Below are 14047 nucleotides of genomic sequence, written 5' to 3'. Positions count from 1 at the left end.
AAATATGTAGTAAGTGTTTGTCCCCTCAGTGGGGTAAAGTGCACTTGGGGTGGAGGGAAGGTGATTTTTAAAGTGCATTAACAAGTTGAGCATTAATGGATCAGTGTAGACCCTGTTGCTGTGCACTAAAAGTTCCCTAGTGCATTTCAATGTAGTGCCGTAGTACTACATTGAAGTGCACTAGGGAACTTTTAATGTGCAACAACAGAGTTTACATAGACCAATTCATGTGAAACACGTTTCTGCACTTTAAAAATCACAATCCCCTACTGCACATTACCCCGCTGTGTAGACAGATTCTCTACATTTGGAAGTAGCATACGTATCAGTTTTCTCTCTCTACACCGGGGGCAACACTGCTTATTGACTTCAGAAAATATGGTTTCTAGTTAACTTGACCTTAACAGATTCCCTCCTAGTCCCCTTCTTCCATAAGCGACTCCATGTCCTTTTACTTACAGCCCTTTATTCCTGTGTTGTCCTCCCATTTCTTGTGTCATGCAACCTCCACTGTCATCTTCAAATGCTTCCTCAAAGACTTGTTCTGGTTTGCCTTCCAATGAAGACTCCCACTTTCCCTTTAATTTGCCCTTTAATTTGATTTTGCTCCCTCAAATATCATCAGTATGTTGTTTCAGTTTTCGAATACTTGCACTAAACAACATCTTTTGGGTCTTCAGCCCTCTGAGTTACTATAGCACTTTTCAGTTAAACCATCTCATGGGTGGTGTCAGTGATCATGTCCTTAAGGGTCTGGACATATGCCTGGATCATCACCTTTTTTGTGATGAAATTGTTTTGTGGCTGCTGGTGCTCTTTATGTTCTCCTCATTGTCTCCCCTTTCTACTTCCCCAGGAAATTGCTTTCCGTCTTGTTTTTTTCTGCCTCTTTTGTTCTCAGTTTTATCTTAACTAACTTGATATTTAAGTTGTATCATAGTTAAGCAGCGGCCTTGAGGTCTTCCACTGCCACTATTAAGTTTCATTTATCTTGGCCAGTTTTGTCCAAGTATTTGTTTTATTCTTGCCATTTTTTGTGCATTTATGCCTGCAACCAAAAAGAACAATCTTAGCAGATTCAAATGCTGCCTTTAAATTTGGCCATAAAATATCAGTTGCAGATAGCAGTGACCATTAGGTTGGGATACCTTGTTTGTTTGGTTTTTGTGTGTGGGGGGGGGGGGGGTAGTTTTTATTTTTGTTTTACTTTCTGGATGGTCACTAGTACAATTGTCTCCCTAGCTGTAGAGGCCAAAGTAGATTATTTCAAAATCTGTTTTACCCAGACTACATAAACATGACATTTTTTTTGCTTGGAGATTTGTCCTGATTTTTTTTACCAAATACTTAAATGCTCCTTTCTTTTTAATGTGTGCTGACAAAAGCCTTCCGGTAATGAACAAGTGTGCCTGTTATGGAGGGGTGGGGGGCAAGTGAGTGAGATGGTAGACTTAAGATATAAACTCTTCCACTGAAAGCAATAAGAATTTTTTTTAAAGTGGCATTTTCCTTAATTCTAAGTCCAACACTAAAAGTTAAACAATGCAAATTTTGCATCACATTTTCAGTGAACATTTTTTTTTATCTTAATGATATTTTTAATAATCAATGCTTTTTCTAACCAGGTCTTTGTCTGGAGAAAAGAGTATTCTATAAACTCATTTCTGGACTTCATGTTAGCATCAACTTACATCTGTGTGCAAACTATCTTCTTGAAGGTAATTTATATTTTTATGTAAGAGCCCTGAAAATGTGTCTCATCTTATATGGCCATTGGAAATAGTTGTTTGTCCTGTCTGTTTGTTTGTATATTAAGCCTATTAAATGTGTGTATATAAACACAGTTTGTCTATGTATTTGTGCAGTAGTTGTTTGTCTTTACTGAAAATTATCTTTCTGTTCTCTGCTTAGAAACCTGGGGGAAGCCTCGTTGGGGACACAATGTCAAGGAGTTTATTCATCGCTTTGACCCTATTGAAACAAAAGGAGAAGGACCAAGGAGGCTAAAGAATTTATATTTCTTATATTTGATTGAGCTGCGTGCTTTGTCAAAAGTTGCACCGTACTTCGAGCGTTCATTTGTAGACCTTTACACTGGAAATGTCCAAGAGGATGCTGAATCTAAAACCCTCTTGCTAGACATCTTCAGAGATACAAAGTGAGACATTAGATTTTGTATGGCTATTTCAGCCATCTTCTAGGAACAGAGGTGACTTTTGGATGGATAGAAAGTTTGGAGAAGCCGGATAAAGAAAATGATGGTGGGGAAGAGAATGAGGAGACAAGTTGGAACGGTGCATTGGAAAGGAGGAGGGGCCAAAAAACAGGAGGAGGAGGAAACATTTCTTGTTAGAGCCATTAAGAAACATTTTAAAACATCCAACCCTCATTTTCCCAGGTGTTCAAAATAGATTTCTTGCCATTTAATATAAAATATTAGTAAAATGTAGCATCTAACTTTAGCAGAGATCCTGCTGCTAAACCAGTTTTTACAAGTAGATTATCCCGTTGCTCAATTTCCTCTCCTCTTGTATGTCTGCTACTTGGGAGTCCCCACAACCAACTCATATTTAGCGTCCCTTTGACTAGACTTTGTTCTAGGTCACCTCATTTCCCCTCTTCTACTGTGTGACTCAGTCAGCCTTCTGCTTCGTTTTGTACTAGAAAAACTCAGATAGTTATTCATATCCTAAATCATAACAAAACTAAGTAACTTTTAGGCTGCAAGAAGAACACTAAGAGGATCTATGGGAGAAAGGGGTCTTGATTAGTGGGCAGAGGGGAGCAAAGAGAAATCTCTGCAAAACAAATAAACTGCTTCAAATAAGGTAGTGTTAAATTTATAAAATGGGTACCATATACGGCAATCCCAAGAAACTGTTTTGTATGGACTGAGAGTTCAAAAAAGTTGACTTTTTAAGAATGCTCTTTTTATAATCCTGAGATACTTTTGGCTTTATGTTAATGCAGATTAATACACACCTCAGACATGGCAGAGGATTGGGTTTTTTTGACTTTGTGGTTTACTATGCTTATAGTGTGTGTTAGCCTGTGCGGCAGTGCTGATTAATGCAATCGTGACTTGTCTTCAATGAACCAGAGCAGAAATTTCCAAGTAATTGTAAAATAGTTAGGAGAGTTATACTGTAAACTTGGATGATAAATTGTAGTGTGTGCTGATTTTCTTTACAATTTTTTGTTTGAGCAGATCCTTTCCAATGCACTTTGATGAAAAGTCCATGTTTGCAGGAGATAAAAAAGGGGCCAAGTCGTTAAAGGTAAAGTCCTAAACACATCCCTAATATACATTTTTTTGAATGATTAAAACCCAGAATATTATTTACTTACACAACAGAACCACTTTTAATAAACCTTCACAGCAGTGTACCTAGGGTGGATGCAGGGAAGGGACAATGAGAATAGCATTGTGTTTTGGACCTTGTAAAAGAAACTTAGTAACCTATAACAAATTGACCTAATTTCATCTGCTTGGCAATAAAGAAGATTGCGTGACAAATCCAAAAATGACCATTAAGGCTGCTTACGAGTTGCTTTTCTCTTGTATCCTCAGCCTGGCAGATTGAAATCTGTACTGGAGTGCATTGTTCTGCCACTGTTACTGTGGCAAGACAAATTCATGGAATCAGTCTTAGTGATAGAAGCAGTATTGTTTTTAAATAAAGTGTTTCCCACGAAGCTTCATCTTATCCTTTAACAAGGTGGGGAGGTGTAATGCAGTTCCAAACAAGCTTGAGTAAGAATTTTACATGAGGAAACCTTGATTCGTAGAGGCAGATAGTTAATCTTAAAGCACTCCATCCATGTGATCAACATTTGTCATTATTGCATGGTCTTTTGTTCAGATTCAGAAACTTGGATCACTGAATTAGTAAACAGTAAAGGTGCAAATCTGTTCTTCGTATCATTGTTTCATTTGTAGTGTAGTAATTTTATTTACATTACAGGGGTTGCCGACGAAACTATTAGCATTGTCAGAAAATTAGTTAGGCCCAGCAGCTACTAACTAGATAAAATGCTGTGGATACATATGGATTCAATTTGTGTTTTCTCCTAATTTTGCCTCCTTAAATGAGTTGACAGGCCATCTAGTTTCACTATGATGTACAGATAGTTGCATGTTCATATTTTCTGCTAAACATCTATTTTGTAATTCTTCACAGGAAATCCATTTAGGGAATTGGAGATGGTATGCCTAATCTTGTTTTTCCCATCTCCTTTGGTGGAAAACATTACTCAGTAATTACACATACATACATACACACAACCTCCCACATCTGAATACTCACTAGGATGTTGTGTTTGGGGCCCACCTTACTGAGTCATGTGTACTCTTTCAGACTCTTGAACCTGAACAGAATACAGGCAACTGTCACTGGCTGGTATCTCTAGGGACACCCTCAGGCTGCAGATCCTCTGCTGGGACCTCTGTGGTCCAACTGCCTTGTCCCAGGGACTGCTGATCCCTCAGACTTCTCCATAGTTTACCACACCTTCTGCTATAAATTCCAGCCACATGGGTGCTCTGAATTTACAGTTTGTTATTAGGGGCATCTGATATTGAAAGCAAACACAAACAGACTTTGCACAAGATTCTAATTTCCCAGCTTGGAGAGTTCTTTGGGCTTTGGCAAAGTCCTTTGGGGTGTCCAGGACCCTTCTGCTCAGATCATAGTTTTTCTTCAGAGTCATGTAGCCTCTCTCCTGCTCTAGGTTAGCTAGCTTTTTCTGACATTGGCTGGCCCCACAATTATCATCACAGGTCATCCTTGCTACAAAAGTATGCCCCTCTTTCTTGCTCAAAGCTTCCTGTGTCATGCTTTGTGAGTTCCTCAAGTTTATATGTCCCTTACCAACACTTGGTTTCTTCCTTCTGCTATTGAGGATTTTCCACTCTCCACTCCCTACCGAGAAGTTGGAGGAGCTAGCTAGCTTCTCCTAGCTTTAGCCAACCCATTGTCCCAAGATGTTTCTCCCTGATGGGCAACCATTAATGTTCAGTCACTGACTATTATCCCTGATCTGGCAGAGACATGCTATAGCCCCTGTTAGCAAATAAGGGAGGCAAAAAGGCATCCTTTAAAAAGTGGAAGTTAAATCCTAGTGAGGAAAATAAAAGGAGCATATAAACTCTGGCAAATGAAGTGTAAAAATATAATTAGGAAGGCCAAAAAAGAGTTTGAAGAACAGCTAGCTAAAGACTCAAAAAGTAATAGCAAAAATTTTTAAGTACGTCAGAAGTAAGAAGCCTGCTAAACAACTAGTGGGGTCACTGGACGATCGAGATGCCAAAGGAGCACTCAAGGACGATAAGTCCATTGCGGAGAAACGAAATTAATTTCTTTGCATCAGTCTTCATTGCTGAAGATGTGAGGGAGGTTCCCAAACCTGAGCCATTCTTTTTAGGTGACAAATCTGAGGAACTGTCCCAGATTGAGGTGTCATTGTTAGGGGGCTTATTCCTTCACCCACTTACTTTCCTGGTCCTTCTCGCATGAACAGAGAGCAACAATACCCGAAGTCCAAAGGTGCAAACAATTCGATGTTTATTGGGGTGAGCTTCCAGCAAGCATGATTCCAGTTTCCTTCCTTAGTGTCCCCCTTCCCAGCTCTGACACCACAGAGCCTTACCTGTGTCCCTGTTCCCATTCCTGCCCTTAGCTAAACATGATTCCAGTTTCCCCACCCCCATTCCCTGTTCCCATTCCCCCCCACACACACACTTCCTGATTGACTGCAGACTATATAGTAAAACTTGAGTTCTGCTTAGCTATACCTTAACCAATCATTTTACTGAAATTTAACTAACCAATCCTAACGTATTGTAACATGATTATTTAACCAATTATATCCCACCACCTTAATTAGTTTACACCCTGCAAAATTAATTATACAGCAGACAGAAACAATCACAGAACCAGCAGAGATTATACAAACAATAGGGAAATGGGGACTACAGTGATAGAACAAAGAAATGAGGATTTCACATCCCAGCTATTGATAAGTGAGTTCTTGCCAGACAGGATGCTATCAAACTAAGTTTCCTTTTACATTTTCTAGCACTTCCCTTTCTCTGGAGGCAATAGGCATTATCAGGACAGGATTGTATTCCTAACAGCCCAATAGCACCTTATTTCAATGTGACGAGTTTGGAATGTGAGGATGTGACCGTTCGCTTCCCAGCTTATGGCTGCCTCTGTTGCTTAGCCAAAGGCCTTAGCCTAACAACAGGGCCTCAGAATGACACAGTAAGAGAAGGTCCTTACACCGGCAGACAGTGATTTTGATTCTTTCTTTTATACCTCTGTAACTAGCTAAGTGATAAGAATACACCTAAATTCTTAGAATATAGGCCTTTACAGACAGGCCTGAATATCTATATCCTAACAGCCATGAGAGGAGGTTTTGGAAGAAATTGATATATTAAACAGTAATAAGTCACCAGGACCAGATAGTATTCACCCAAGAGTTCTCAAGGAACTCAAATGTGAAATCGCAGAACTATTAACTGTAATCTCTAAACCATCATTTAGATCAGCTTCTGTATGAAATGCCTGGAGGATAGCTAATGTGACGCCAATTTTTAAAGAGGCTCCAGAGTTGATCCCAGCAATTAGAGGCTGGTAAACCTGACTTCAGTACTGGGCAAACTGGTTGAAACTATAATTAAGAACAAAATTGTCAGGCTCATAGATGAACATAATATGTTGAGGAAGAGTCAACATGGTTTTTGTAAAGGGAAATCTTGCCTCACCAATATGCTAGAATTCTTTGAGGAGGTCAACAAGCATGTGAACAAGGAGGATCCAGTGGATTTAGTGTACTTAGATTTTCAGAAAGCCTTTGACAAGGTCCCTCACCAAAGGCTCTTAAGCAAAGTAAGCTGTCATGGGCTAAGAGGGAAGGTCCTCTCATGGATTGGTAACTGGTTAAAAGATAGGAAACAAAGGATAGGAGTAAATGGTCTGTTTTCAGAATAGAGAGAGGTAAATAGTGGTGTCCCCAAGGGGTCTGTACTTGGACCAGTCCTATTCAATATATTCATAAATGATCTGGAAAAAGGGGTAAACAGTGAGGTGGCAAAATTTGACAAAATTGCTCAAGATAGTTAAGTCCCAGACAGAGAAGAGCTACAAAAGGATCTCTCAAAACTGGGTGACTGGGCAACAAAATGGCAGATGAAATTCAGTGTCGATAAATGCAAAGTAATGCACCTTGGAAAACATAATCCCAACTATACATTGTAAAATCATGGGGTCTAAATTGTCTGTTACTACTCAAGAAAGAGATCTTGGGGTCATTATGGATTGTTCTCTGAAAACATCCACTCAATGTGCAGCAACAGTCAAAAAAGCAAAGAGAATGTTGGGAATCATTAAGAAATAATGATAATAAGACAGAAAATATCATATTGCCTCGATATAAATCCATGGTACACCACTTCTTGAATACTGCAAGATGTATTAGAATTGGAAAAGGTTCAGAAAAGGGGAACAAAAATTATTAGGGGTATGGAATGGCTTCCGTATGAGGAGAGATTAATAAGAGTAGGACTTTTCAGTTTGGAAAGAGATGACTAAGGGAGAATATGATAGAAGTCTATAAAATCATGACTGGTGTGGAGAAAGTAAATAAGGAATGTTATTTACTCCTTCTCATAACACAAGAACTAGGGGTCACCAAATGAAATTAATAGGTAGCATGTTTAAAACGAACAAAGGAAGTATTTCTTCACACGACGCACAGTCAGCCTGTGGAACTGTTTGCCAGAGGATGTTGTCAAGGCCAAGACTATAACAGGGCATAAAAAAGAACTAGATAAATTCATGGAGGATAGGTTCATCAATGGCTATTAGCCAGGATGGGCAGGGATGGTGTCCCTAGCCTCTGTTTGCCAGAAGCTGGGAATGAGCAACAGGAACAGGATCACTTGATGATTACCTGTTCTGTTCATTCCCTCTGGGGCACCTGATATTGGCTACTGTTGGAATACAGGATACTTGGCTAGATGGACCTTTGGTCTGACCCACTATGCCTGTTTTTATGTTCTTATGTTTACATCCACATAGAGGCATTCCACAATACAATTTCATAACTATTTCATAACATCAACCAGAATTCCATATTTTCCACAAATAGTAGGTTCTCCAAATTAGTGAGCTTGCTACTTTCTAAACTGCTTAAAGCACTAGACTTCTTTTAAAAGCCTGCCTTAGCGTGAAACTTTTTTTCTGTGTTTATTGCTAGGAAGAATTCAGGTTGCATTTCAAAAATATATCCCGCATAATGGATTGTGTTGGATGCGATAAATGCAGATTGTGGGGCAAACTGCAGGTACGTTCTATTTTTATAGAATCATTGAATATCAGGGTTGGAAGAGACCTCAGGAGATCATCTAGTCCAACCCCCTGCTCAAAGCAGGACTAATCCCCTTTGCTTTCCTGTGTATGCATACCTTTTGGGAATCTGCCATTTTATCTAGTAATTTGACGGCTGTCACTGTTTAGTTCTCTGATATCCATGTGGTATTGCTCAAATGTTGTATAGCACTTCTTATATGTTCAAAATAAGTTCTAGAAACTATTAGTATTTGCCACAGTTACTTCACTGATTAAGATGTAAATGTTCACAAAGTTATGAAACATAATTTTCAGCAAACCTCAAAAGCAAAATCCCATTAGTGATGTCTTTTATAACCATCTTAAGACACGTTTGTGTATATGTCTAATATGCAGTAAATAGATGAACCTTGCAAAATCGCCCCTGCCAACAGAAAATAGGAAGCTTTCCTGTCAAGTATAACAAATGCAGTATTTCTACTTACAAGCATTCAGAAATTATGAGATTGATTTAAGAATCCTGAGACTTCAAATATTTGTGGACACTCTGTTTGCTTTCTAGTTTCTGCATCTTTAGGGTGTCCTCCTCACTTCATGATTTCAGACTTCTCTCTGCAACCATTAGGGCTAGAACCTTTTTTAAAATGAAAGCTGAGATTCTCATGTATTCATTAGCCTTCAGGAACTGCAGCTTTAAGAAAGAAGCCAAATGTTACAAGACTCACAATAAAACTGCAAGTGTTGATAACACTACCAGTGTCTTGACTTCTGCAGATCTTAACTTTAAATTCTGCTTTTAATTTAAGTTTACTACCCCTGAGTGTTGGAAATAGTCTTAAAAATGTGAACTGAGAATAACCAATACTGTGAGAGCAATTGCTGGCATTACACCATCAGGCATTTAGGGAGCTCCACTCACCCTCCTTCAGCTCAGCAGCAGAATAAGTGGAGGAGCAAATGTAATGACCTCTGCTGAATCCTCAGGATCCCCCCCTCACTGGCTCCTCTGTGCTTCCACTATCCTTTTTTCTCCTCATGAGAGGCCAACTTAAGCCAGGCACACACCTCTCCTGTCCTGCAGCATCCTCTTGAAACTGTCCCCAACCACTGCCTCCTGCTCAGATCCAATGGGTCCTTATAATAGAATCATAGAATATTAGGGTTGGAAGAGACCTCAGGAGGCCATCTAGTCCAATCCCCTGCTCAAAGGCCATAGAAGTATATATATGTGTGTGTGTGTGGGGGGGGGGAATAGAAGGTAACTGGCACCTTAGCATTTCAGAATCTCTAATAGCCACTTTCTACACACAAAGGAAGGAGTTAAAGCAGAAACCTCTCCCTCTTTCCCTGCAGAGGCTAAAGTAGTAACACTGAAAGTGGAGCAGCCAGGAGGTGAGGAGCCTAATGGTTTGACTGAGGGAGAGAGGTTTTTGAGGCAGCCATGAGGATGCCTGATTAGGGGAGAGGGGCTCAGGTGGCTTTAGCAACCTTGAAGAGCTGCTGCTTTGTGGTAGTAGATTTGGTTCGGCAGAGAAGAAAAATCATGAATTTGGGAGGAAGTGGCTAGGGAGAGGGAAGAACTGAAATTTGATGGTGATGGGAAGAGAATTCATTAATTTGAAGGTGAGGAGTATGTGTAAAAGAGAGAGGATGAACTTGGTGTGTAATTGGAGGAGTGCATGCACATTGTTAGGTGTGTACTGGTACATGTGGGAGCATGTCCAGGTGTTGAAGGGGAAGGCAGTGTTGTTTGTAAGATGGAGTTATGCCTGAATAAGTAAATTTCTCTTGACAATTTGCAAGGGTGAACTAGACTGTTTTATTAATGGTTAAAAATGCTGAATTTCTTTTAGACTCAAGGCTTAGGAACTGCTCTAAAGATTTTATTCTCTGAAAAAGAGATTCAGAACCTTCCCGAGAATAGCCCGTCAAAAGGTTTTCAACTCACACGTCAAGAAATAGTTGCTCTCCTAAATGCTTTTGGAAGGTAAGTTACCTTTTTTGTTTGTTTGTTTGAAGGTATCTAACAGCAGGCTGTAGATTTTAAGGTTAACTCTTAATAAAATCTGTGACAAAAATAGGTTGAGATTACCTTTTTTCGGGAGGAGGAGAAGGGTAAGTAAGTTTATAAATATCACTAACACCTTGGTGCGAACTATTTGGAGTAGTGATGATGGCAAGTCTCAAAATGTTCGTATTTGGATAAATACACAAGAATGAATGCATATCGTAGCTATCAGAAATTAAGTTTAGAAATTTTGGCTTTGAATCTCTTCAACAAGCTTTATCATGAGATTTCTGATACTTTTTCTTTCTGAGCCAGGAATACTATGAGTGCAGCTCTTCTCTCAGTAGTGATGCACTTTGGGTCCTGAATGTGCACACATGAAAAATGTGGGACAGGTGCAAAAGTGTTACCTGCGTGTTAGAGAACCTTTAAAAAAAAAAAAAAAAAAACATGCTTAGTTCTAATTCAGTTTTACAAATGAGCAAAGTTTTGGTGTGGTGCTCATTTTTTCCACATCACTATATATCTTTAGTGTAGCTGTTTCATTGGTAAAAAATTGGCAGAATTTTGCCTGTCTGCAAAGAATCAGTCTAAAGTTTTATTTCATCAGTGTGAGTTACAATTTTTAAGGGTGAAAAACCTCCACTTTATTCCTCATACTAGGCTCTGGGCAACTGAGCAAGCTTTACAGGTTTTTGGCACCCCCCCCTCCCCCCACTGAAACCAGTTTAGGTAGGATTAAACAGCTATTGAACTTTGCTTAGCAAATTTGGTTGTCTTTTAAATAAAATAATGAAGTAAGGGAATTCTTTTGAAATCCTTCTAATCTCTCACTTAAATATAGTTGTCAGTCTTATAAATAGGGCAGATTTTTGGAGGGAAAAGAAGTTTTACTTTTAGAATTGTTTAAAAATCTCTAGTTACTGTCCTGAAACAAACAAATGGAAGAAGAATTTGCAAAATCTTTGCTATTTTCAACATAAACTAATACAAAGTGGGTTTGTTTTTGTTTTACAGGCTTTCCACAAGTATAAAAGAGTTGCAGAATTTTAAACTTTTATTACAACATACTAGGTAATGATGGTTTTTACCCATCCCAGTAGTGATGACCATTAAATGACTGCATCAAGCAAAAAGAAATGGATCCTTACAGGACTTATACTACAAGCTGATTTAAAAAAAATGAAAAAATCAGATACCAACTTGAATATTTATGTTTAAAATAGGAATGGTTATTAATTAGAAAGATATTTATGAATGAAGTATATAGTTTTTAAACACATAAATTATGCTGATCTCCTGTCAAGTTTCTCTCTGGTCATTGTTCTGTTGTATCGCCATTTTATATACATTTTCTTTGTTTCACTGTTGTCTTTCATTCAAGGATAATTGTTTAACATTAAATTACTGTTCCTACATCTTGAATGCAATGTTGATGTGAACGAACTTGCGCTGCTTCAAACAAAAATAAGTGGTCCCCCTTTTAAATATTGGACATGAAAGTATTCTAAGGGAGTAGTCACTGCTTGATTCTAGCTGTATAGAAGAAAATCCTTATTTTCTTTTTGTTTTTCTTCAGTTTTCACTTGCTTTTTTATTTCCTTGCATTGTATAACTCTAAACAATGGGAAATTCATTAACAGAAAATTTATTTTGTGCTGTGAGGTCCTTGGCACCTCATTGATGCCAACTGTTTCTCACCATGCCCTTGTTTTTAAACTTCCTTGATCCACACATGCACACACTGTCATAACTGCCTTCTCGCTGACGGAATAAGGATGAACGTTATTTCTCCAGAGCCCTAACTCGGCAACCTTGGTTTACCCCATGGGGTTGTTAGTGGAGCACTGCTAGTATGAGGAGCTCTGATCAAACATGCGCTCCAGCCTCCCCTTTTTCCTCTCCTTCCCTAGAATCACAGGCTCAGTCTTTAGGAATTGTTCTTTTAGCATTATAAGAAGTTAAAATATCATACTTCTTTCTCTGTTTGGGCAGTGGAAATGCATTAAGAATGGATGCAGTTTGGAATGGACTTTAATGGGATTATGTTTGTTGAGCAGCATGAAAAGGTCAGTGCAAAAAAGACAGCTTGTTTTGATAGACTTGATTTTTTCAAAAAAACATTTTAAAATGGCAAAACATGGCAACATTTAATAATGCATACTTTTATCTATGCAATCCCTAACCATATCTTCTCCAAAAAGATATTCAACATATTTAATGAAACGGGTATATCATAGAGCATCTTATGTAAATTGATTGTTAATTTGCTCCATCAGTTTCCAAAAAGTACTACTGATCAATAGCAACCAACAGTTGTTTAAATTTAAAACTGAAGTAATAAAATTAAATAGCATTTTTGAACAGTTTGCTTAAGCTGTAATAAATGTAGTATTTAGTGAAGTTATCTGAGTACATTATGAATGTCAGTAATGCTGGTACAGTATATAGATATGTCTATAGCATCTTTTATTCTTAAACTTAAAATGATCTTTACAAAATAAATAAATAAAAAGTGCTCTTAAACCTTTCTCATCCTACCAAATCTTACTCAGTGTTTTTGTTTATAAAGTGTATAGTATTCAGGGGTGAAAGTAAGTTAGAGGACTTACCGGTATGCCGGAGCCCTGAGCAGGGGGCATGGCCTCAACTGGAAGAGGCGTGAACTTAATTGGAAGAGGCAGGGCCTTAAATCCCCGGGCCCTTTAAATCTTGATATAAAGGCCCAGGGCTCCAGCTGCAAAGGCGGCTGGGAACCCTGGGACTTAGGGACGATTTAAAGGGCCCGGGGCTCCAGCTGCCGCAGTGGAGCCCCGGGCCCTTTAAATCACTGAAGAGCCCTGGGGGCTCCTGGTTGCCACCGCTACCCTGGGGCTCTGGGGTCTGGCAGAGCTTTAAAGGGCCTGGGGCTCCGCTGTGGTAGCGGCTGCTGGAGCCCCAAGCCCTTTAAATCCCCGCCTGAGCCCTGCTACCCGAGCCCTGGGGTAGTGGCGGCCGGTCTCTGTCAGAGATTTAAAGGGCCCCTGGGCTCCAGCCGCCACTACCATCCCGGCCCTTTAAATCCACTCCGGAGCCCCACCGCCACTACCCCAGGGCTTCGGCAGCATGGCTCCGTCGGGGATTTAAAGGCCTGGGGCGGTAGCAGCTGCTGGAGCTCTGGGGCCATTTAAATCCCCACCAGAGCCCCCCCACCTCTACCCCAGGGCTCGGGCAGCAGGGCTCAAGCTGGGATTTAAAGGGCCCCGGGGGGGTAGCGCGGTGGCTGGAGCTCCGGGGCCCTTTAAATCCCCGACTGAGCCCTGTTGCCTGAGCCCTGGGGTAGCCGTGGTGGGGATTTAAAGGGCTGGGGCGGTAGCAGGGGCTGGAGCTCTGGGGCCCTTTAAATCCCCACCAGAGCCCCGCCGACGCTACCCCAGGGCTTCGGCAGCAGGGCTCGGGCGGGGATTTAAAGGGCTGGGGCGGTAGCAGCGGCTGGAGCTCCGCGGCCCCTTAAATCCCTGCCGCAGCCCTGCCGTTGCTACCCCAGGGCTTTAAATTGCGATCTGGGAAAGCCGGTCCGGTACGGCACACCAGCTCTTACCGGTACACCGTACCGGGGTGTACCGGCTTACTTTCACCTCTGATAGTATTGTAACTATAGGTCATGTTAAAGTGTGTTAGATTCCATAATGTTGCCCTCTAC

The 14047-nt window shown here is 40.2% G+C and overlaps 1 protein-coding gene across 2 annotated transcripts in view; it reads left to right on the top strand.

Annotated features, from left to right (window-relative positions):
* The window catches only part of ERO1B (endoplasmic reticulum oxidoreductase 1 beta), a 59218-nt gene extending 46183 nt beyond the window's left edge, over positions 1-13035 (top strand). For both annotated transcript variants that reach the window (XM_074948890.1, XM_074948889.1), the window contains exons 11-16: positions 1626-1718; positions 1912-2158; positions 3209-3278; positions 8266-8352; positions 10211-10344; positions 11383-13035. In XM_074948890.1, coding sequence (XP_074804991.1) covers positions 1626-1718; positions 1912-2158; positions 3209-3278; positions 8266-8352; positions 10211-10344; positions 11383-11443 — 692 coding nt within the window. In that variant the 3' untranslated portion in view covers positions 11444-13035. The remainder of the gene's footprint in view (positions 1-1625; positions 1719-1911; positions 2159-3208; positions 3279-8265; positions 8353-10210; positions 10345-11382) is intronic.
* Positions 13036-14047: the final 1012 nt, after the last annotated feature.

This window comes from Natator depressus, chromosome 3 (assembly GCF_965152275.1).
Source record: "Natator depressus isolate rNatDep1 chromosome 3, rNatDep2.hap1, whole genome shotgun sequence".
Lineage (NCBI taxonomy): Eukaryota > Metazoa > Chordata > Testudines > Cheloniidae > Natator > Natator depressus.
Note: the sequence above shows the minus strand (reverse complement) of the source record. Positions and strands in the feature narration are given on the sequence as shown.